General features: G+C 49.2%; 1 protein-coding gene across 6 annotated transcripts in view; it reads left to right on the forward strand.

The window, feature by feature from the left end:
* sgcd (sarcoglycan, delta (dystrophin-associated glycoprotein)) overlaps window positions 1–24,558 on the forward strand; it is an 88,570-nt gene that overhangs the window by 24,056 nt on the left and 39,956 nt on the right. For all 6 annotated transcript variants that reach the window (XR_009709178.1, XR_009709180.1, XR_009709179.1 and 3 more), the window contains exons 3-5: window positions 13,182–13,283; window positions 16,420–16,507; window positions 21,046–21,165. Coding sequence is in view for 3 of the 6 variants with exons in the window: in XM_061248649.1 (XP_061104633.1) it covers window positions 13,182–13,283; window positions 16,420–16,507; window positions 21,046–21,165 (310 nt within the window). In the remaining 3 variants the exon portion in view is untranslated. The remainder of the gene's footprint in view (window positions 1–13,181; window positions 13,284–16,419; window positions 16,508–21,045; window positions 21,166–24,558) is intronic.

Below are 24,558 nucleotides of genomic sequence, written 5' to 3' on the forward strand. Positions count from 1 at the left end.
ACTGCTCCCAATGCACCACCCTAATCATTGCCATCCCACCTGCTCTGCTGCGACTTATTGCCATCACACCTGCTACACTGCGTCTTATTGCCATCCCACCTGCTCTGCTGCATCTCATTGCCATCCCACCTGCTTGGCTTACCAAAGCCCCCCCTCCCTGCCCCCCTCCCTCACCCCCCTCCCCCCTCACCCTGCCCCCCTCCTCCTCCACTCAACATCCCTCCATGCCCCCCCTCCTCCTCCACTCAACATCCCTCCATGCCCCTGCGCTGCCCTCGTCCCGTGTCTGAGGGGGAGCTGATGAGTGGGAGCCAAAGTGCTGTGGGTTATTCCTTTGTTTGCTTATTGATGTAGGTCGGGCGGGGAGACGGCTCTTGCCTCCCTCCAGACGGAGAGTGGTGTCATATTGCATGAGCTGAAGTGGCTGCTCCGTGTGTCTGAGGCTGAGGTGTTTATCTGTTATCTTGGCACGCCGCTGTTTCCTCTCTGAGTTACAGCTGCTGTTCCTGTCCACAGTGGAAGGGCTTCAGCAGGAGTGAATATCATATAGATCAGATATTTTACATCCATTCACCAAGTATGATCTGATTGACTTTGACCGTTGAAATTCACATCAGTTCTGTGGGTGGGAACGCCCCGTTAATGCAAGCAGTGAGAGGACACGGGTGGGCGGTCAGGTTAGGGGTCTGTGTTTCCTTGCTCTCTAGTGCCTCCTGCTGGGCATCCAGGCAGTAAAGCTGCAGGTGAAGGTCGCTCCGCTCTGTTCAGGCTGTGGGCTGAAGAGAAGCAGACGGGTGACACCACATGGAGGAATGTGGAGATGTCTTCTCCATCCTGATTGGGCAGTAGGGACCACTGAACATGCCTGTGGTTGCAAACAGCTGATTGGACATTCCAAATTAGGGTTGGAATTGAAATGTGCAACCTCAGTTATTTTATGTAGCATGATATTCTGAACAAAAAAGGAAATCAGACCAACAATTCAAATTAAAGTGTGGCTTATCTGTCCACATTAATAAATTTGTTTAGTTCTAACTTAGAGTAGAATCACAATTATTATCTGTGAACAGACAGAGGAGCCCTGCTGACTCGCTCCTTTAATCAAACTTTTACCGGTTCATTCCTCTGACCGTTGGAATGGGCCGGTAGGAGCATGAAAGCGTTCTCTGCGTGAGATCAGTTGTTCTCTCTGATAGCAGGAGGGATCTCGTTAACGCTTCAGCCGGTAAAATGTCTGCTGGTGGGGAACAGCTGTGTAAACAGGGAATACAGGGACAGAGTGATGTGTGTTCACATGCAGATTAACTGCAGGGCTCTGTCAGGGCTGCAGGGAGCGGTGGAACAGTAAATCAGAGTGATGCACTGCCTTCAGGAGCGCTCTCAGAGGGGAACTCCTGGGGTCCAGCCTCCATTAGCCTGCCAGCGGCGCATGTGAATACTACAATGACCTGTGCACCTGACCACACCCCTACCCCTCAGCCCTGTTCTCCTGACCACACCCCTCAGTCCTGTTCTCCTGACCACACCCCTACCCCTCAGCCCTGTGCACCTGACCACACCCCTACCCCTCAGTCCTGTTCTCCTGACCACACCCCTCAGTCCTGTTCTCCTGACCACACCCCTACCTCTCAGCCCTGTTCTCCTGACCACACCCCTCAGTCCTGTTCTCCTGACCGCACCCCTACCCCTCAGTCCTGTTCTCCTGACCACACCCCTACCCCTCAGCCCTGTTCTCCTGACCACACCCCTACCCCTCAGTCCTGTTCTCCTGACCACACCCCTACCCCTCAGTCCTGTTCTCCTGACCACACCCCTACCCCTCAGTCCTGTTCTCCTGACCACACCCCTACCCCTCAGTCCTGTTCTCCTGACCGCACCCCTACCCCTCAGTCCTGTTCTCCTGACCACACCCCTACCCCTCAGTCCTGTTCTCCTGACCACACCCCTACCCCTCAGTCCTGTTCTCCTGACCGCACCCCTCAGTCCTGTTCTCCTGACCACACCCCTACCCCTCAGTCCTGTGCTCCTGACCACACCCCTACCTCTCAGTCCTGTTCTCCTGACCCCACCCCTACCCCTCAGCCCTGTTCTCCTGACCACACCCCTCAGTCCTGTTCTCCTGACCACACCCCTACCCCTCAGTCCTGTGCTCCTGACCACACCCCTACCTCTCAGTCCTGTTCTCCTGACCACACCCCTACCCCTCAGTCCTGTTCTCCTGACCACACCCCTACCCCTCAGTCCTGTTCTCCTGACCACACCCCTACCCCTCAGTCCTGTTCTCCTGACCACACCCCTACCCCTCAGTCCTGTTCTCCTGACCACACCCCTACCCCTCAGTCCTGTTCTCCTGACCACACCCCTACCCCTCAGTCCTGTTCTCCTGACCACACCCCTACCCCTCAGCCCTGTTCTCCTGACCACACCCCTCAGTCCTGTTCTCCTGACCACACCCCTACCCCTCAGTCCTGTTCTCCTGACCACACCCCTACCCCTCAGTCCTGTTCTCCTGACCACACCCCTACCCCTCAGTCCTGTTCTCCTGACCACACCCCTACCCCTCAGTCCTGTTCTCCTGACCACACCCCTGCCCCTCAGTCCTGTTCTCCTGACCGCACCCCTACCCCTCAGTCCTGTTCTCCTGACCGCACCCCTACCCCTCAGTCCTGTTCTCCTGACCACACCCCTACCCCTCAGTCCTGTTCTCCTGACCACACCCCTACCCCTCAGTCCTGTTCTCCTGACCGCACCCCTACCCCTCAGTCCTATGCTCCTGACCACACCCCTACCCCTCAGTCCTGTTCTCCTGACCACACCCGCACCCCTCAGTCCTGTTCTCCTGACCACACCCCTACCTCTCAGTCCTGTTCTCCTGACCACACCCCTACCCCTCAGTCCTGTTCTCCTGACCACACCCGCACCCCTCAGTCCTGTTCTCCTGACCACACCCCTACCCCTCAGTCCTGTTCTCCTGACCACACCCCTACCCCTCAGTCCTGTTCTCCTGACCACACCCCTACCCCTCAGTTCTGTTCTCCTGACCACACCCCTCAGTCCTGTTCTCCTGACCACACCCCTACCCCTCAGTCCTGTTCTCCTGACCACACCCGCACCCCTCAGTCCTGTTCTCCTGACCACACCCGCACCCCTCAGTCCTGTTCTCCTGACCACACCCGCACCCCTCAGTCCTGTTCTCCTGACCACACCCGCACCCCTCAGTCCTGTTCTCCTGACCACACCCCTACCCCTCAGTCCTGTTCTCCTGACCACACCCCTACCCCTCCGTCCTGTTCTCCTGACCACACCCGCAGCCCTCAGTCCTGTTCTCCTGACCACACCCGCACCCCTCAGTCCTGTTCTCCTGACCACACCCCTACCCCTCAGTCCTGTTCACCTGACCACACCCGCACCCCTCAGTCCTGTTCTCCTGACCACACCCCTCAGCCCTGTTCTCCTGACCACACCCCTCAGTCCTGTTCTCCTGACCACTCCCCTACCCCTCAGTCCTGTGCTCCTGACCACACCCGCACCCCTCAGCCCTGTTCTCCTGACCGCTCATGGCTCCGTGGGGGCTGCTGGGCGCTCTGTTCTCTGTTGGCTTTTGTTTCTTTTTGGGTTCTTTCCCCTCCGTCAGCCATCAGATATTATCCCTGAAGCAGTGTGTCCCTGACAGTGTGTCCCTGACAGTGCGTCCCTGAAGCAGTGTGTCTCTGACAGTGTGTCTCTGACAGAGTGTCTCTGACAGGCTGTTCTCCATCCCTGAAGCAGTGTGTCTCTGACAGTGTGTCTCTGACAGTGTCTCCCTGAAGCAGTGTGTCTCTGACAGTGTGTCTCTGACAGTGTGTCTCTGAGAGAGTGTATCTGACAGTGTGTCTCTGACAGTGTGTCTCTGACAGAGTGTCTCTGACAGGCTGTTCTCCATCCCTGAAGCAGTGCGTCTCTGACAGTGTGTCTCTGAGAGAGTGTTTCTGACAGTGTGTCTCTGATAGGCTCTTCTCCGTCCCTGAAGCAGTGTGTCTCTGACAGTGTGTCTCTGACAGTGTGTCTCTGACAGGCTGTTCTCCGTCCCTGAAGCAGTGTGTCTCTGACAGAGTGTCTCTGACAGTGTGTCTCTGACAGGCTGTTCTCCGTCCCTGAAGCAGTGTGTCTCTGACAGAGTGTCTCTGACAGTGTGTCTCTGACAGGCTGTTCTCCGTCCCTGAAGCAGTGTGTCTCTGACAGTGTGTCTCTGACAGGCTGTTCTCCGTCCCTGAAGCAGTGTGTCTCTGACAGAGTGTCTCTGACAGTGTGTCTCTGACAGGCTGTTCTCCGTCCCTGAAGCAGTGTGTCTCTGACAGAGTGTCTCTGACAGTGTGTCTCTGACAGGCTGTTCTCCGTCCCTGAAGCAGTGTGTCTCTGACAGAGTGTCTCTGACAGTGTGTCTCTGACAGGCTGTTCTCCGTCCCTGAAGCAGTGTGTCTCTGACAGTGTGTCTCTGACAGGCTGTTCTCCGTCCCTGAAGCAGTGTGTCTCTGACAGTGTGTCTCTGACAGTGTGTCTCTGACAGGCTGTTCTCCGTCCCTGAAGCAGTGTGTCTCTGACAGAGTGTCTCTGACAGTGTGTCTCTGACAGGCTGTTCTCCGTCCCTGAAGCAGTGTGTCTCTGACAGTGTGTCTCTGACAGGCTGTTCTCCGTCCCTGAAGCAGTGTGTCTCTGACAGTGTGTCTCTGACAGGCTGTTCTCCGTCCCTGAAGCAGTGTGTCTCTGACAGTGTGTCTCTGACAGTGTGTCTCTGACAGGCTGTTCTCCGTCCCTGAAGCAGTGTGTCTCTGACAGTGTGTCTCTGACAGGCTGTTCTCCATCCCTGAAGCAGTGTGTCTCTGACAGTGTGTCTCTGACAGTGTGTCTCTGACAGGCTGTTCTCCATCCCTGAAGCAGTGTGTCTCTGACAGAGTGTCTCTGACAGGCTCTTCTCTGCATCATCCTGCCAAATGTTCAGGGAATTTAGCTGGGATCCAAGAGAAACAAACGCAGACTAAATAAACAGAAAAAAAGATAAATGAAAAGGAACTGATCCTCAGTGTGCTATTGAAGAGTACTATAGATGCTTTCCAGCATCCTTTGTTATTTAGCTGAAGCTTTTATCCAAAGTGACTAACAGTTTATGAGACTAAACTGGGGATAATCTCCCCTGGAGCAATGTGGGGTTAAGGGCCTTGCACAAGAGCCTGAAAGGTGTGCTGATGTTATTGTGGCTACACCGGGTCTTGAAGCACATACCTTCCTGGTGCCAGTCATATAGCTTAGCCACTTGGCTACAGGCTGCCCTAGTATCCTAGCTTATGTCCCTGATTCAGACCGATTGTGGCAGCGTATGAATAAAAATATCCATCCATCCATCCATTATCTTAACCCGCTTATCCTGAACAGGGTCGCAGGGGGCTGGAGCCTATCCCAGCATACATTGGGCGAAAGGCAGGAATACACCCCGGACAGGTCGCCAGTCCATCGCAGGGCACACACACCATTCACTCACACACTCATACCCACGGGCAATTTAGAGTCTCCAATCAGCCTAACCTGCATGTCTTTGGACTGTGGGAGGAAACCGGAGTACCCGGAGGAAACCCACACAAACACAAGGAGAACATGCAAACTCCACACAGAGAGGCAGCGGCTGACCGGGATTCGAACCCAGGACCTCCTTGCTGTGAGGCGGCTACCCACTGCACCATCCGTGCCATCACTGAATAAAAATATACTTTAGAAAACAGGTCTAGATTGGCCCTCATAGATTTGTCTTTAGACAATGAGCTTGAGGTCTAGACACAGAGTTTTAAATTATTTTTTTCTGATCCAGTATTAAAAACTATTGCAGATTATGCACCACTGAAACTGTCGCTTAATTTAATCTTTGCCCTTCATCATCACCAGAGCTGATGCCGTGTAAACACGGTGAGGACGGACCACAAATCAATAGTTTAGGAGATGAGGCCCGTTAAAAGCACAGGCCCCAGCCACGCATTAGCACTGTGTCGGATTCCGCTGCAGAGACACCGCTGCCAGACGGTCAAACCAAATCAGCTTAGACTGCAACACTCATGTTTCATCATCCTGTTTCTGTGCTTCTGCTGTGCAGTGAGTATGAACCCAAATACAATTAGTGTCACATGCAGCAAAGATCTAATATATCAATGATTTAAAAAAATCTATTACTACTACAGCACTTACACAGTGGATATAATACAGCACTTAAACTGGATCTAATACAGCACCTAAACAGTACATCTAAGCTGTTGGGATCTGATGGATTCCCCCTGTTCTGTGCTGACAATGGCTCTGTCAAAGACTTGATGAGTTTCTGTTTGGGTATGGTGTCCCTCTGTCAAAGGCTGGTCACTTTCCTGAGAGAGCTGGGTGCAGTAGAGAGCTCACACAGCTGGGTGCATTAGAGAGCTCACACAGCTGGGTGCAGTAGAGAGCTCACACAGAGCTGGGGCAGTAGAGAGCTCACACAGAGTTCTGTGCAGTAGAGAGTTCACACACAGCCGGGTGCAGTAGAGAGCTCACACACAGCTGGGTGCAGTAGAGAGCTCACACACAGCCAGGTGCAGTAGAGAGCTCACACAGCTGGGGACAGTAGAGAGCTCACACACAGCTGGGTGCAGTAGAGAGTTCACACACAGCCGGGTGCAGTAGAGAGCTCACACACAGCTGGGTGCAGTAGAGAGCTCACACACAGCCGGGTGCAGTAGAGAGTTCACACAGCTGGGGACAGTAGAGAGCTCACACACAGCTGGGGCAGTAGAGAGCTCACACAGAGCTCTGTGCAGTAGAGAGTTCACATAGCTGGGTGCAGTAGAGAGCTCACACACAGCTGGGTGCAGTAGAGAGTTCACACAGCTGGGTGCAGTAGAGAGTTCACACAGAGCTGGGGGCAGTAGAGAGCTCACACAGAGCTCTGTGCAGTAGAGAGCTCACACAGAGCTCTGTGCAGTAGAGAGCTCACACAGCTGGGTGCAGTAGAGAGCTCACACACAGCTGGGTGCAGTAGAGAGTTCACACAGCTGGCGGCAGTAGAGAGTTCACACACAGCCGGGTGCAGTAGAGAGCTCACACACAGCTGGGTGCAGTAGAGAGTTCACACAGCTGGGTGCAGTAGAGAGTTCACACAGAGCTGGGGGCAGTAGAGAGCTCACACAGAGCTCTGTGCAGTAGAGAGTTCACACAGCTGGGTGCAGTAGAGAGTTCACACAGAGCTGGGGGCAGTAGAGAGCTCACACAGAGCTCTGTGCAGTAGAGAGCTCACACACAGCTGGGTGCAGTAGAGAGCTCACACACAGCCGGGTGCAGTAGAGAGCTCACACACAGCCGGGTGCAGTAGAGAGCTCACACACAGCCGGGTGCAGTAGAGAGTTCACACAGAGCTGGGGCAGTAGAGAGTTCACACAGAGTTCTGTGCAGTAGAGAGCTCACACACAGCTGGGTGCAGTAGAGAGCTCACACAGCTGGGTGCAGTAGAGAGTTCACACAGCTGGGTGCAGTAGAGAGTTCACACAGAGCTGGGTGCAGTAGAGAGTTCACACAGCTGGGTGCAGTAGAGAGTTCACACAGAGCTGGGGGCAGTAGAGAGCTCACACAGAGCTCTGTGCAGTAGAGAGCTCACACACAGCTGGGGGCAGTAGAGAGCTCAATGCCGACTCCATAGCAGTAAGGTCATCCCTTCATTCACAGCGGCGGCCATGTTGTAACTTCATCCCGAGTGGAGTGGGGGGGGGGGGCATGGTGCTGGAATTAAAATAAACTGCAGTCTGGCCCTGTCTTGGCCCATGACTGATTTAATAATGTTATTTCATTTGTATTATTATTAGTATTCATATTATTATTATACATATTATTATTTAACACTGATGACATACTGATGAAATTGTGACTTAAGTCTAAAGATAGCTCTGGGTGGAATCCAGGCTTTAGATGAAGCCTGGCTGTCACACTCAACAAACACCCAGCTACAGAAATACAGAGTGTGTAAAACCATAAGCTGTGTTATGAGAAATGACAAGGACATCTGCTAAGTATGTATTTCATGTAATGTCCTTGACAGGAAAAAAGCAGTTGGAACTAATGATGTCTTTGAAAATATGATTAGAAAACATGATTTATTTGGCTTCAGAATGACACATCCACAGAGGTGTTTGGCATCAAAGGGAATCAGAGATGACTGCTCCTCTCAGTCATAATTTACTCTACCAAGCCTGTCAGCTGGAGAGTTTTTTTTATTATTGTGAAAAGGCATTTTTCTACAAATCATTTAAAATGCCAGTTTAAAAAATAAAGACTTTATGACAAATATGCTGCATGAAATATACCAAAATAACAAACTGGAAATTAATTAATGTTGTGTATGTTTGTACTCTTTTTTTTCTCATAATTATAATTTCTTACACAGAATACCCGTGGCGTCAAAACTGCACCCAATAATTAGAAATAATGACTGTTGATGTTTCTCTCTGGAAAAAAAACACTTGGCTGGAGGATTGAATGAAAACCTATCAAAGACTATGTATAGAGTAGGTATTTTTAAATATTTTTTAATATTTTAGTACTGGGAGTTTATAGCTTAAAAATGTTAGCGAGAACTTTCAAGATTATACTGAATGCCTGAGGTCAAATAAATGGCGGTCAATGACCTGTCTGTCCACACCAGAGACCTGTCTGTCATCATCAGAGACCTGTCTGTCAACATCAGAGACCTGTCTGTCCACACCAGAGACCTGTCTGTCAACATCAGAGACCTGTCTGTCATCATCAGAGACCTGTCTGTCCACACCAGAGACCTGTCTGTCCTCACCAGAGACCTGTCTGTCCACACCAGAGACCTGTCTGTCAACATCAGAGACCTGTCTGTTCACACCAGAGACCTGTCTGTCCTCACCAGAGACCTGTCTGTCCACACCAGAGACCTGTCTGTCAATATCAGAGACCTGTCTGTCCACACCAGAGACCTGTCTGTCCACACCAGAGACCAATGACCATGGCAGGTGCCACACTGCAAGGCCTCTCACAAAAAAAACTGTTGATAATTATCCTCAAAAATGTGATGTAGCAAGTAGATAATTGGTCAATTTGGACTCGCTAACACAAGCCATTTGTAATTGGTCCGGTGAATAGGGGTTGAGTGCTCTTAAACAGATCATGTGTTCACATATCAATCTCTGTCAAAGGGGACCTTGATTCCACTCTTCTATAGGAGGCTCAGTGATGTTTCCTGAGGTTGAAATTAATATGAAGTTAATAGGAAATCTATACTCCCTGACAGTGATTGGTGGCAGAAGTGTGCCAAAAACCCAGTAATGAACCTCCGCTTAGATCAGGTCTCAGATGAAGTGCGCTTGTTGTGTTTATTTGCAAGGTTAATGAAATGAGACAGAGCAGCTTGCTTTGACAGGGGCACGACCCTTTGATGGATGATGAAACAGTGGCTGGTCCCACCGGGCAGAACTGGATGAGATTTAGAGACGGAGCGCGGTGCAATCCGAAAGGCAATTCCAGCGATAGCCATCTCCCAGTGTACATGACTGTAACAGCGTGCGGGATATTACCTGTAGGTGCAGTGAGATAGGCTTCCTGTGTACAATATTACTCTCATGCAGGGCTGGGGCTAGAACTTTTTATCTGCGAGTTGGAAAACACTTTATTTAGGACTAGACTGAGCCTCCAATAGCAAGCCCCCAAGCCCAAATAATTCCATTTTGAACCAAGAATCAGACCTTGACTGAGTTTGTGTTCTTCACATTTGATTATGTATCATCAATAGTTTTCAGATTTTCAGAAACAAACATTGCCCACTTTAGTAAAGTGACAGATACAACTGAATTATGTTTTCTGTACTTGTTTCTGGCTTATCCTTTATCACTTTTAGAAGGAAAGCAAATAATGTGATTGGTTACTGAAAAAAAGAAAAGCATCTTTCACAGTGGTACTTCTGTTTAACTTGTGCTTTTGATCTGCAGTTTATGGATTTTTCCAATGCTATATTCTCCAGCAGAAATCCGTTTTCTGGAACAGCAGAGGAAATGTTTTCCTCCTTAAGAGAAACCAGCTCTCTCATCTTCAGGGGGAGAGAGAGCTGCACGTGTCTGTCTGTTCCCCTCTCCCTGGAGTGCACAGACTCACTCCTCTGTCTGTTCCTCCTCTCCCTGGAGTGCACAGACTCACTCCTCTGTCTGTTCCTCCTCTCCCTGGAGTGCACAGACTCACTCCTCTCTGTCTGTAAACTTGATCCCGGCACTTCACTTTGAGCAGAGGGGATAAGCTGCTTTAAATAATCATTTAAAAAGCAAACTGCAAGCCCAAAAGTGTCCATTTTGATGATGAATAATTTATGATCACATTCTCTCTGTGTCTCTGTGGACTGATTCATGAGGATTTACAGTGGATACATGGTGTGGTAAGAGATGCTCTAATCTCCAGCAGTATGTAAATGCCAGGACGTTTTTTAATCTGTTTCTTCTACAATCACGTCTCCTTGGAGCATGTCTCTGCTAAGCTCCAAAGGAGATGGAAACACATGTCTATTAAATGCTGTTCCTCTCGTGTGTAACGCTAACCTTCCCTGTGTGACACTATTCTACCCTGTGTAACGCTATTCTACCATGTGTAACACTATTCTACCCTGTGTAACGCTATTCTACCCTGTGTGACACTGTTCTACCCTGTGTAACACTATTCTACCTTGTGTAACACTGTGCTGAGAAAATGAGGAGTTTAACATTGTGGTAAGGCCTGACACATTGTGGTAAGGCCTGAGACATTGTGGTAAGGCCTGAGGCATTGTGGTAAGGCCTGACACATTGTGGTAAGGCCTGAGGCATTGTGGTAAGGCCTGAGGCATTGTGGTAAGGCCTGACACATTGTGGTAAGGCCTGAGGCATTGTGGTAAGGCCTGACACATTGTGGTAAGGCCTGAGGCATTGTGGTAAGGCCTGAGACATTGTGGTAAGGCCTGAGACTTATCCGAGATGGCCAGGGAGTGAGTCCCGATCGAGTTCCTGATTTGCACACCCCTGACAAGAACAAGCGTTGTTATGTTCCTGTGTTCTGTCTGTTAGTTTATCATTGGTTATTATCATTATTCTTGGAATTTATTATTTTTCATATTCATGTCTGGTGTTCTGTTTATAGTCATTAGTCTTTGCACTCGTCTTCCCCTGTGATGTCTGAGTCTGAATGTTTACTAGCCCAGTCACTCCCCTGTCTGCATGCCCCACTATTCGGGTGTTTACGGTAGTTTCGGGGTTCAACCTTCCTTCCAATCTTGCATTTCTTACTTCCTGCTTTCTCTCCATTTCATGTTTGTACATAGCACTAATATACTAATCTCAACTAACTTAGAAATTGTACAGTACTAATTATACTAACACACTAATATATTTGGCAAGCTAACAAACTAACATTCATTAGTTTTGGGTATTTGTAATTTAAATCACTTAACTAACTTACTAACGCATCTCCAGTTTCAATTCTGTTCTGTAACTCCGCCTCCCTATTCTATCACTGATTACTTGCTTAGTTTCAGCGAAGTATTCGCACCTGTCTCTCCGTATCTCTGCATCTCCTGATTCTCTGCAAATTGTCTACTCCCTAGTCTGGAGCCGTTTTTATTACATGTGTGTCTTTGTGAATCCAGTCCGCGTTTTTGTTTCCCCCTCGTTATTGTCCTATTACCCTTTCATATGTCTCACCTGATGTTTATTTGTTAGACCGCCCTCACTCCCATGCCCCGCCTAGTTTGTCTCATTCCCCTGTGTATTTATACCTGTCCTTTTCAGTTCGTCTTGTCCTGTTTTCTTGTCCTGAGCCCTTTATTCCTTCCCCCAGTTCTAGCCTCCTTGTGCCCTTGCCCTTGCCCTTGCCCTTGCCCTTGCCCTTGCCCTTGTTCCTGAGTCCTTGCCTTTGTATATCTGGATTTCCTGTTTTGACCCCTGCCTGCTTCCCTGGACTCTTCTTTGGTTGTTGTGGATATCTGTGCCTCTGCCTTGTTGGACTGACCCCCTGGTTTTTGACATTGGCCTGTTTTTTGACTCCGCTCTGTCTGCCCCTGCTGTTGCAATTAAATCTGCCATTTTTTCATTCACCCCTGTCTGCTTTTGGTTCCTCTGTTACCCCCGGCGTAACAAGCTTACAGTTTGTCTGAGATGACTCAATACTGGCACAGAGTCACGTGGACAGAGTCACGTGGACTAGCGTAAGTGAAGTAGGAATTAAGCGTCTACCAACTGAAACTGTAGTGACTCAAAGCTAGAAAATAGACACTTACAATCACAAAGTCTGTTTGAACTATACTACAGTCACATGAAAGAGTCCATTTTGCAGCAAAAACTGCTTTTTACTCCATAAATGTGTTTCATTACAGAGTCTGAGTCCATAGACTGCTGAAATCTGGATACACCAGTACAGAGAATTATTCATGTTTTTTCCAATATAACGTTCTTTTACTCTATAATATTAGATTGTGTTTATTATGCAGTCCACTATATGCCCCAGAATAACCATGCAGGGACATAAAACTAGGCTTTGCCTTCAAGGAGAGTTCTGATCTTTATAATATAAGCAAAATATGCATTTAATGAGGGGAAGTCACAAAACATTTAATGTGACAGCTAATCTCCGATAGCTTTCATAACTGCAAAACTTTCACAATAAAAGCAAGCCAGGATGGATACACTTTAGATTAAGTGTGAGAGCCAGTTTCATACTCAGGTTTAAACTTTTAATATTGTTATCATGTCGTGGTTCCGGTGACTTTACCAAACCAAAATGAGAAAAGGGTTGTCTGAAAGATTGTGAAGAGCAGATTACTGCGTTGGGGCCCCAGGGGCTCAGAGGTCTGATCTGCGTTTGGTGATGCTCTTCACATCCAGGGGATGAAAGAGAATAGAACACAAAGGGGTGCTTCCTACACCAGCACTCCCGTCATATCAGAGAGAGCCCTTATCTCCAAAATCATCTCCAAGATGAAAACTGAAGGTTAATGTCAAACCTGCACCAATCAAAGCCCATCTGCACCTTGCCATAGATTGGCTTCATCTTGTTTGTGAAGGTTGTCATTTCATGCGCAGCAGTTTCACATTCTTCAGCTGTGTAATGTAAAGTGCTCCTGTTTGAAAATCGTTTCCATGTTTCTGTTTTGTGTTCTGCAGGACGGCATGGGTAATTTAAGGATCACGGAGAAAGGTCTGAAACTGGAAGGAGACTCCGAATTCCTCCAACCTCTGTATGCCAAAGAAATCCAGTCCAGAACAGTGAGTATGGCTTCTGTGGAGCTGTGGCAGTGGGATCAGACCCGCGTCTCTCTGCTCCTCTCAGTGTACATGCTGTGTATTGAGCTGTGGTAACACATTACAATAATGTTCCATCAATTGGCATGAGCTAATTGTATTGCTTCCACACATCCTGTAATCATCAGCATATGTCAAACCGGACTCGCATGGTATGTACTAGAAGCATAATGTTCCATGTCAAATGGCTGCTTCATTTACTCTGCATGTTCAGCGTGTCAAAATGGGCCTGTGTTTGGGACGTAATTCAGTCTGACTGCAGAATGTTTGCTGCATGCCTGCATGTGTGGAGTGCTGCTAATGCTCCAACAGGCAGATTATTATTATTTATTATTACAGGGGCGGCCTGTAGCGAAGTGGTTAAGGTAAAGGACTGGGACATGCAGGGTCGGTGGTTCTAATCCTGGTGTAGCCACAATAAGATCCGCTCAGCCGTTGGGCCCTTGAGCAAGGCTCTTAACCCTGCATTGCTCCAGGGGAGGATTGTCTCCTGCTTAGTCTAATCAACTGTACGTCGCTCTGGATAAGAGCGTCTGCCAAATGCCAATAATGTAATGTAATGTAATTATCAGTGTGTTCTGATCCGTGCTCTAATGTAAAGCAGAATTATTCAGGCTGCGGATTCTATGACCTGACTGTGTGGGAATGTTTCTGAAACGCTGCAGTGAATCACACACACTGGTTTATGAAACTGTGAGCCCTGAAAAAGCTAACTTTTCTGTTCATTCATTTTTTTAGTCTACAACTGTCTAATGTGATGCCTTGAACTCAGCATTTCCAGAAACCCCACAGCAATCTTACGCTAATGCTAGCTAATGCTAACCCCACAGCAATCTTATGCTAATGCTAGCTAATGCTAACCCCACAGCAATCTTATGCTAATGCTAGCTAATGCTAACCCCACAGCAATCTTATGCTAATGCTAGCTAATGCTAACCCCACAGCAATCTTATGCTAATGCTAGCTAATGCTAACCCCACAGCAATCTTACACTAATGCTAGCTAATGCTAAGCCCACAGCAATCTTACGCTAATGCTAGCTAATACTAACCCCACAGTAATCTTACGCTAATGCTAGCTAATGCTGACCCCACAGCAATCTTACGCTAATGCTAGCTAATGCTAACCCCACAGCAATCTTACGCTAATGCTAGCTAATGCTAACCCCACAGCAATCTTACGCTAATGCTAGCTAATGCTAACCCCACATCTTACGCTCACTAATGCTAACCCCACAGCAATCTTATGCTAATGTTAGCTAATGCTAACCCCACATCTTACACTCACTAATGCTAACCCCACAGCAATCTTATGCTAATGCTAGCTAATGCTAACCCCACATCTTACGCTCACTAATGCTAACCCCACAGCAATCTTACGCCAATGCTAGCTAATGCTAACCCCACATCTTATGCTAACTTCAGATCTTACGCTAACCTCACATCTTATGCTAACTTCAGGAGGTGGAATCAATAATGTGTTCCTTAAACATCATTAAATGTGCAAATATTGCAAAATATATAATTAAATGTCTTACTTAAGCAACAAAATGATATGACCTCTGACTTGTCAAAGAATAAAGCTGGTAAGACTTGGATTGTGACTCAGAAACGCAGTGGATATGAAGTCAGTGTGGCCAGTGTGCTGTGAGAGAGAGCAGTTAGGCTCAGGTAGGGAATACAGGTGGCTCAACCAATAAGATGTATTTCAGGAAGTGATGAAATAAATGAAAATGTCAAAAGCTGCAGTTCAACATGAGATATTGTTTGTGAGCGGAATCCCAGGGTTTCATAAAATGTAATAATGAACAGTTGTCCGCAGTGGCCAGAGTGGTTTATGAGTACTAATAATCCTACTATAGATCACTTTAAAGGTGTTGAGAAGATCTTTTCACTTTTCTTCAAATAAGAATTAATTCAGAAGTTGAATACAGTGACTTAGCTCTTTCTTTAATTCAGAAGTTGAATACAGTGGCTTAGCTCTTTCTTTAATTCAGAAGTTCACTGGAGCATGAAATATTCTTTTGCCAAGTAAAAGTGACAGATACAAGACAACAGTCATGATTTTCATGATTTCAGCTTTTTTCTGTAATTGGTGTCTTTTATCAAAGAGAACAGAATGAACAGAAAAAGAGCAGATCACTGGTCCACCAAAGTGCTCTGCAGTACCAGGATGCTTGCACTGCTCAGGAAATAGTACATCATAAAAATTAAATCCTGTCTCGTTTATGTTTCTATATGTCATAAATAAAAAGACAAAGAATAATTAATTGGGCACGATACATGGAACATTTAACACGCATGAAATGTCAGTATTTTCATATTCCTAAAATATGAGATAACAACTTCAAGCAGATGTTATATATGCGTGTAGTGCATAAATTAATCTGCAGCACCAGGACATGTAGACATTAGGTTAATTCAATCATTTTGATCTGCACAGATTAAACCATTTTCATGATTCATACAGCACAGTAGATGTCTTACACATTGGCTGCAATGTGCAACACCCTATATACTGTAAACCCCATGCAAAGATCTAGATTGGCTGCTGATTGAAAGGAAATCACAAAAACCAGCAGAAGCTGTGACCCTCTGCTCTAGAGACCCAGGATCTAGTGTTAGTCTGTTCCAGTCATATAAGCTCATACAAGATGTATATAACACTGTACATAATCGATACATATGCATTCATAAACATATACAACAATCAAACTCAATATTGCATTACCATACGTGGGAATGTTGCTCATGACCTGAATGTTAACACATGCAGCTCAACTTATGGCAGTCAGCAATTTTGAAGGTCTTTATGAAGATGCAATGTGGTTAGATGTGATGTAGATCAGTGCAGGGGACTGCACCATGCACTACATCACCTGATTTCACTCATTATCTTACCCTTAAGTGTACTTCATCAGGATAATATGCAGAACCTGGAGTCCCGATTTAGGTATACTGTATCCTTCAAGTATGCAGAGTATCATCTTATTCCAGTTAGTTTGTTTATTTATTTGTCATTTTCACACATTGAGGAGTCCCTGGCATGTCTTCAGCCTCGTGGATCATCAGTGATCTCTGGTCTGGTCTTCTCTCTGCAGGGCACCCCGCTGTTTCTCCAATCATCCAAAAATGTATCTGTCAACATTCTCAATGGGAAGAATAAGATGGTCACACAACTAGTTGCAGGTATGATATGATATCAAAAGTGGGTTTTTTTCCACTCAATTCTGTCATGTTAGATTATTAGATGATCACAACCTAGAAACATACTGTGTAGTCATCTACTTTAGTCAGACAAATCTGAACCAATAAAAATTGTTTTCAGAAAATATCTCATATGTTGCCAGTGGTTTTATTAAAAGTGATGGAACATGGCCCAATGTATGCTGGGATAGGCTCCAGCCCCCCTGCGACGCTGTTCAGGATAAGTGGGTTAAGATGATGGATGGGTGGAACATAAATGGTTAAAAGTAAATGGACTGTATTGATGTGGCACTTTTATCCAATGCGCTTTACAATTAATTACAACATGACTACGGCAAACATTTAAACTTCCAATTTTGTCAGCAACATGGGCAATTTGTTAATTTCTACTCCATTTAAGCAGTTTTGTTAGACTTAGATAAGAGCATCTGATAAAGAAATAAATAATGTGAAAGCGACATTAATGATGGGTGGCCTAAACCCCCACTGTAGGAGCTCTCTTACCTGTCTCTACACTGCACAATATGTCTGTCTTAACACGCATTTTAGTCTTGTAATAAGACTAAAGATCTTTGTTTTTTATATTAGCTTGTTTTCACTAAATGTTTGCTGGACAAGTGAAATGTCCTTATTCCATTTGCAATTCTTGGAATGGATCTTACCTCATTGGCAAAATGTTTGTCTCATTTATCAAAAAAGTGAAAGGAATAAAAAGTTATAGTAGTGTTCGGGGGTATTATAGGACAATGGAAGAGAGCTGGGGCCAGCGGGAAGTCAGGGGTGTGTCACTCTGGGAGTGTGTGGGGTGGGGTGTGGCCCCTGTGTCACTCTGAGAGTGTGTGGTGTGGGGTGGGGCCCCTGTGTCACTCTGGGAGTGTGTGGTGTGGGGTGGGGCCCTGTGTCACTCTGGGAGTGTGTGGTGTGGGGTGGGGCCCTGTGTCACTCTGAGAGTGTGTGGTGTGGGGCCCCTGTGTCACTCTGGGAGTGTGTGGGGTGGGGCCCCTGTGTCACTCTGGGAGTGTGTGGGATGGGGCCCCTGTGTCACTCTGGGAGTGTGTGGGGTGGGGCCCCTGTGTCACTCTGGGAGTGTGTGGGGTGGGGCCCCTGTGTCACTCTGGGAGTGTGTGGGATGGGGCCCCTGTGTCACTCTGGGAGTGTGTGGGGTGGGGTGGGGCCCCTGTGTCACTCTGGGAGTGTGTGGGGTGGGCCCCTGTGTCACTCTGGGAGTGTGTGGGGTGGGCCCCTGTGTCACTCTGGGAGTGTGTGGGGTGGGGGCCCTGTGTCACTCTGGGAGTGTGTGGGGTGGGGTGGGGCCCCTGTGTCACTCTGGGAGTGTGTGGGGTGGGGTGGGGCCCCTGTGTCACTCTGGGAGTGTGTGGGGTGGGCCCCTGTGTCACTCTGGGAGTGTGTGGGGTGGGGTGGGCCCCTGTGTCACTCTGGGAGTGTGTGGGGTGGGGCCCCTGTGTCACTCTGGGAGTGTGTGGGGTGGGCCCCTGTGTCACTCTGGGAGTGTGTGGGGTGGGCCCCTGTGTCACTCTGGGAGTGTGTGGGGTGGGGTGGGGTGGGGCCCCTGTGTCACTCTGGGAGTGTGTGGGGTGGGGTGGGGCCCCTGTGTCACTCTGGGAGTGTGTGGGGTGGGGCCCCTGTGTCACTCTGGGAGTGTGTGGGGTGGGGCCCCTGTGTCACTCTGGGAGTGTGTGGGGTGGGGTGGGCCCCTGTGTCACTCTGGGAGTGTGTGGGGTGGGGCCCCTGTGTCACTCTGGGAGTGTGTGGTGTGGGGTGGGCCCCTGTGTCACTCTGGGAGTGTGTGGGGTGGGGTGGGGTGGGGCCCCTGTGTCACTCTGGGAGTGTGTGGGGTGGGGTGGGGCCCTGTGTCACTCTGGGAGTGTGTGGGGTGGGCCCCTGTGTCACTCTGGGAGTGTGTGGGGTGGGGTGGGGCCCCTGTGTCACTCTGGGAGTGTGTGGGGTGGGCCCCTGTGTCACTCTGGGAGTGTGTGGGGTGGGGTGGGGCCCCTGTGTCACTCTGGGAGTGTGTGGGGTGGGGGCCCTGTGTCACTCTGGGAGTGTGTGGGGTGGGGGCCCTGTGTCACTCTGGGAGTGTGTGGGGTGGGGTGGGGCCCCTGTGTCACTCTGGGAGTGTGTGGGGTGGGCCCCTGTGTCACTCTGGGAGTGTGTGGGGTGGGGTGGGCCCCTGTGTGACTCTGGGAGTGTGTGGGGTGGGCCCCTGTGTCACTCTGGGAGTGTGTGGGGTGGGGTGGGGCCCCTGTGTCACTCTGGGAGTGTGTGGGGTGGGGTGGGGTGGGGCCCTGTGTCACTCTGGGAGTGTGTGGGGTGGGGTGGGGCCCCTGTGTCACTCTGGGAGTGTGTGGGGTGGGCCCCTGTGTCACTCTGGGAGTGTGTGGTGTGGGGTGGGCCCCTGTGTCACTCTGGGAGTGTGTGGGGTGGGGTGGGGCCCTGTGTCACTCTGGGAGTGTGTGGGGTGGGGTGGGGGCCCTGTGTCACTCTGGGAGTGTGTGGGGTGGGCCCCTGTGTCACTCTGGGAGTGTGTGGGGTGGGGCCCCTGTGTCACTCTGGGAGTGTGTGGGGTGGGGTGGGGGCCCTGTGTCACTCTGGGAGTGTGTGGTGTGGGGTGGGCCCCTGTGTCACTCTGGGAGTGTGTGGGGTGGGGTGGGGCCCTGTGTCACTCTGGGAGTGTGTGGGGTGGGGTGGGGGCCCTGTGTCACTCTGGGAGTGTGTGGGGTGGGCCCCTGTGTCACTCTGGGAGTGTGTGGGGTGGGGCCCCTGTGTCACTCTGGGAGTGTGTGGTGTGGGGCCCCTGTGTCACTCTGGGAGTGTGTGGTGTGGGGTGGGGTGGGGCCCCTGTGTCACTCTGGGAGTGTGTGGGGTGGGGTGGGGCCCCTGTGTCACTCTGGGAGTGTGTGGTGTGGGGCCCCTGTGTCACTCTGGGAGTGTGTGGTGTGGGGGCCCTGTGTCACTCTGGGAGTGTGTGGGGTGGGGTGGGGCCCTGTGTCACTCTGGGAGTGTGTGGGGTGGGGTGGGGCCCTGTGTCACTCTGGGAGTGTGTGGGGTGGGGTGGGGCCCTGTGTCACTCTGGGAGTGTGTGGGGTGGGGTGGGGCCCCTGTGTCACTCTGGGAGTGTGTGGGGTGGGGTGGGGCCCCTGTGTCACTCTGGGAGTGTGTGGGGTGGGGTGGGGCCCCTGTGTCACTCTGGCAGGGAGAGGTGAAGTCGTAGGCCCTGCTCTTTAAAGCCCGGGAATGTGTGGAATGCAGTTATTAACTGTAAAAGTGGTTGTCTTCCTGATTGAGTCAGTGCTAATGGAGCCCTCCAAACTACAGAAACACTGCAGAACTGTTTCCTCATTTCCCAGCAGAAGGACACTCCTCCTGTCCTGTGTGAGCAGACGTCATTGGTTTCAGGCGTGTGAGAGAGCCTGTGATTGGCCCCCACGCTATTTCAGATAATACTTAAGCAACATGCTTGTCATGGAAAATATACTGTCAAAGATGTCATTCTATTTTCATTTCATCTTGAAAATGTGTTCTCTTTTGTACAGATACTGGTATTAAAAGGAGAAATATGTCTAAATAAACCATACATAGCTTCTTAAATTGGATTCTTGACAGAAAAATATTCACATTTTATTTTATTCTAATTCTCTATTTGTGCTGTTTGGCACATTTTCATAATTAGGGGGCCCTGACTGGCAACTGTGTGAATCCATTAAAACCCAGAAATGAAAAAAGTTTTAATTGAAATATCAAACTGATGGCAGGCAAATATTATAGTGAGTGCGGTAATGTTTGTATTGGTTGAATTTTAAACCAATCTCAATGCTGTTTGTCAGGTCTACTACAATGGCAACAGGCTCACAAACTACTGATTTTGGTATTGCTGTGTTGCACCATTTCTGTGTTACATCTGTGTGGGTGTGTGTATCTGTGTGTGTGTGTGTGCGTGTATATGTGTGTATGGGTGTGTGTGTGTGTGTGTGTGTGTGTGTGTGTGTGTGTGTTTGAGTGTGAGTGTGGGTGTGAGTGTGTGTGTGTGTGTGTGTGTGTGTGTGTGTGTGTGTGTGTGAGTGTGTGTGTGTGTATCTGTGTGTGTGTGAGTGTCTGTGTGTGTGTGTGTGTGTGTGTGAGAGTGTGTGTGTGTCTGTGTGAGTGTGTATCTGTGTGTGTGAGTGTATCTGTGTGTGTGTCTGTGTGTGTGTATCTGTGTGTGAGTGTGTGAGTGTGTGTGTGTGTGTGTATGTATCTGTGTGTGTATTTGTGTGTGTATCTGCGTGTGTGTGTGTGTGTGTATCTGTGTGTGTGTGTGTGTATCTGTGTGTGTGTGAGTGTGTGTATGAGTGTGTGAGTGTGTGTGTGTGTGTATCTGCATGTGTGTGTGTGTGTGTATCTGTGTGTGTGTGTGTGTGTGTGTGTGTATGTATCTGTGTGTGTGTGTGTGTGTGTGTGTATCTGTGTGTGTGTGTGTGTGTGTGTGTGTTTGCGGAATCATTCCTGTTCCTCCTCTTCAGGGTCTAGAGGAGTGGAGGCCCGGGGGAAGATGCTGCAGGTGAGATCCAGCGCGGGGAAGCTGCTGTTCTCTGCAGACGAGCAGGAGGTGGTGGTCGGAGCCGAGCGGTTACGAGTCATGGGTGAGTCATTATGCACAGCAGCCAATCACAGACCAGTTATGGGTGAGTCATCATGCACAGCAGCCAATCACAGACCAGTTATGGGTGAGTCATTGTGCACAGCAGCCAATCACAGACCAGTTATGGGTGAGTCATTGTGCACAGCAGCCAATCACAGACCAGTTATGGGTGAGTCATTATGCACAGCAGCCAATCACAGACCAGTTATGGGTGAGTCATCATGCACAGCAGCCAATCATAGACCAGTTATGGGTGAGTCATTATTCACAGCAGCCAATCACAGACCAGTTATGGGTGAGTCATTATGCACAAGAGTCAATCAGAGAAGTGGTCTTCCTGAAACAGCAGGTTAATGTTAATGGCTATGGTGAAAAGGACAGTGTCCATTTGCAGTTTAATTGAAATCGGCTGAAATGTGCAGCACCAAAGCCTCTCAACTCCCAGAAACACAAGCCCCTCTGCAGGGCTGGAGTCTGAGCTGCTCTCTGCTCTGTAAAAACCCCTCTCACTGTGTAAAAACCCCTCTCACTGTGTAAAACCCCCTCTCACTGTGTAAAAACCCCTCTCACTGTGTAAAACCCCCTCTCACTGTGTGAAACCCCCTCTCACTGTGTGAAAACCCCTCTCACTGTGTGAAACCCCCTCTCACTGTGTGTGAAAACCCCTCTCACTGTGTGTGAAACCCCTCTCACTGTGTGTGAAACCCCTCTCACTGTGTGAAACCCCCTCTCACTGTGTGTGAAACCCCTCTCACTGTGTGTGAAACCCCCTCTCACTGTGTGAAACCCCCTCTTACTGTGTGAAACCCCCTCTCACAGTGTGAAACCCCTTTCACTGTGTAAAAACCCCTTTCACTGTGTAAAAACCCCTCTCACTGTGTGAAACCCCCTCTCACTGTGTGAAACCCCCTCTTACTGTGTGAAAACCCCTCTCACAGTGTGTGAAAACCCCTCTCACAGTGTGAAAACCCCTCTCACTGTGTGAAAACCCCTCTAACTGTGTGAAACCCCCTCTCACTGTGTGTGAAACCCCCTCTCACTATGTGAAACCCCCTCTCACTGTGTGTGAAAACCCCTCTCACTGTGTGAAACCTCCTCTCACTGTGTGTAAAAACCCCTCTCACTGTGTGTGAAAACCCCTCTCACTGTGTGTGAAAACCCCTCTCACTGTGTGAAACCCCCTCTCACTGTGTGTGAAACCCCTCTCACTGTGTGAAACCCCCTCTCACTGTGTGAAACCCCCTCTCACTGTGTAAAAACCCCTCTCACTGTGTGAAAACCCCTCTCACTGTGTAAAAACCCCTCTCACTGTGTGAAACCCCCTCTCACTGTGTGAAAACCCCTCTCACTGTGTGAAACCCCCTCTCACTGTGTGTGAAAACCCCTCTCACTACGTGTGAAAACCTCTCTCACTATGTGTGAAAACCTCTCTCACTGTGTGTGAAACCCCCTCTCACTGTGTGTAAAAACCCCTCTCACTGTGTGAAACCCCCTCTCACTGTGTGAAAACCCCTCTCACTGTGTGAAAACCCCTCTCACTGTGTGTGAAAACCTCTCTCACTGTGTGAAACCCCCTCTCACTGTGTGTAAAAACCCCTCTCACTGTGTGAAACCCCCTCTCACTGTGTGAAAACCCCTCTCACTGTGTGAAATCCCCTCTCACTGTGTGAAATCCCCTCTCACTGTGTGTGAAAACCACTCTCACTATGTGTGAAAACCTCTCTCACTTTGTGTGAAACCCCCTCTCACTGTGTGAAACCCCTTCTCACTGTGTAAAAACCCCTCTCACTATGTGTGAAAACCTCTCTCACTATGTGTGAAAACCTCTCTCACTGTGTGTGAAACCCCCTCTCACTGTGTGTAAAAACCCCTCTCACTGTGTGAAACCCCCTCTCACTGTGTAAAAACGCCTCTCACTGTGTGAAAACCCCTCTCACTGTGTAAAAACCCCTCTCACTGTGTGAAACCCCCTCTCACTGTGTGAAAACCCCTCTCACTGTGTGAAACCCCCTCTCACTGTGTGTGAAAACCCCTCTCACTATGTGTGAAAACCACTCTCACTATGTGTGAAAACCTCTCTCACTTTGTGTGAAACCCCCTCTCACTGTGTGAAACCCCTTCTCACTGTGTAAAAACCCCTCTCACTGTGTGAAACCCCCTCTCACTGTGTGAAACCCCCTCTCACTGTGTGTGAAAACCCCTCTCACTATGTGTGAAAACCTCTCTCACTATGTGTGAAACCTCTCTCACTGTGTGTGAAACCCCCTCTCACTGTGTGTGAAAACCTCTCTCACTGTGTGTGAAACCCCCTCTCACTGTGTGTAAAAACCCCTCTCACTGTGTGAAACCCCCTCTCACTGTGTGAAAACCCCTCTCACTGTGTGAAAACCCCTCTCACTGTGTGTGAAAACCTCTCTCACTGTGTGAAACCCCCTCTCACTGTGTGTAAAAACCCCTCTCGCTGTGTGAAACCCCCTCTCACTGTGTGAAAACCCCTCTCACTGTGTGAAAACCCCTCTCACTGTGTAAAACCCCCTCTCACTGTGTGAAACCCCCTATCACTGTGTGAAACCCCCCCTCACTGTGTAAAAACCCCTCTCACTGTGTGAAACCCCCTCTCACTGTGTGAAACCCCCTCTCACTGTGTAAAAACCCCTCTCACTATGTGAAAACCCCTCTCACTGTGTGAAACCCCCTCTCACTGTGTGAAAACCCCTCTCACTGTGTGAAACCCCCTCTCACTGTGTGTGAAAACCCCTCTCACTATGTGTGAAAACCTCTCTCACTGTGTGTGAAACCCCCTCTCACTGTGTGTAAAAAGCCCTCTCACTGTGTGAAACCCCCTCTCACTGTGTGAAAACCCCTCTCACTGTGTGAAAACCCCTCTCACTGTGTGTGAAAACCTCTCTCACTGTGTGAAACCCCCTCTCACTGTGTGTAAAAACCCCTCTCACTGTGTGAAACCCCCTCTCACTGTGTGAAAACCCCTCTCACTGTGTGAAATCCCCTCTCACTGTGTGAAATCCCCTCTCACTGTGTGTGAAAACCCCTCTCACTATGTGTGAAAACCTCTCTCACTATGTGTGAAAACCTCTCTCACTGTGTGTGAAACCCCCTCTCACTGTGTGAAACCCTTTCTCACTGTGTAAAAACCCCTCTCACTGTGTGAAACCCCCTCTCACTGTGTGAAACCCCCTCTCACTGTGTGTGAAAACCCCTCTCACTATGTGTGAAAACCTCTCTCACTATGTGTGAAAACCTCTCTCACTGTGTGTGAAACCCCCTCTCACTGTGTGTAAAAAGCCCTCTCACTGTGTGAAACCCCCTCTCACTGTGTGAAAACCCCTCTCACTGTGTGAAAACCCCTCTCACTGTGTGTGAAAACCTCTCTCAC

Source organism: Conger conger, chromosome 7 (genome assembly GCF_963514075.1).
Source record: "Conger conger chromosome 7, fConCon1.1, whole genome shotgun sequence".
Classification (NCBI taxonomy): domain Eukaryota; kingdom Metazoa; phylum Chordata; class Actinopteri; order Anguilliformes; family Congridae; genus Conger; species Conger conger.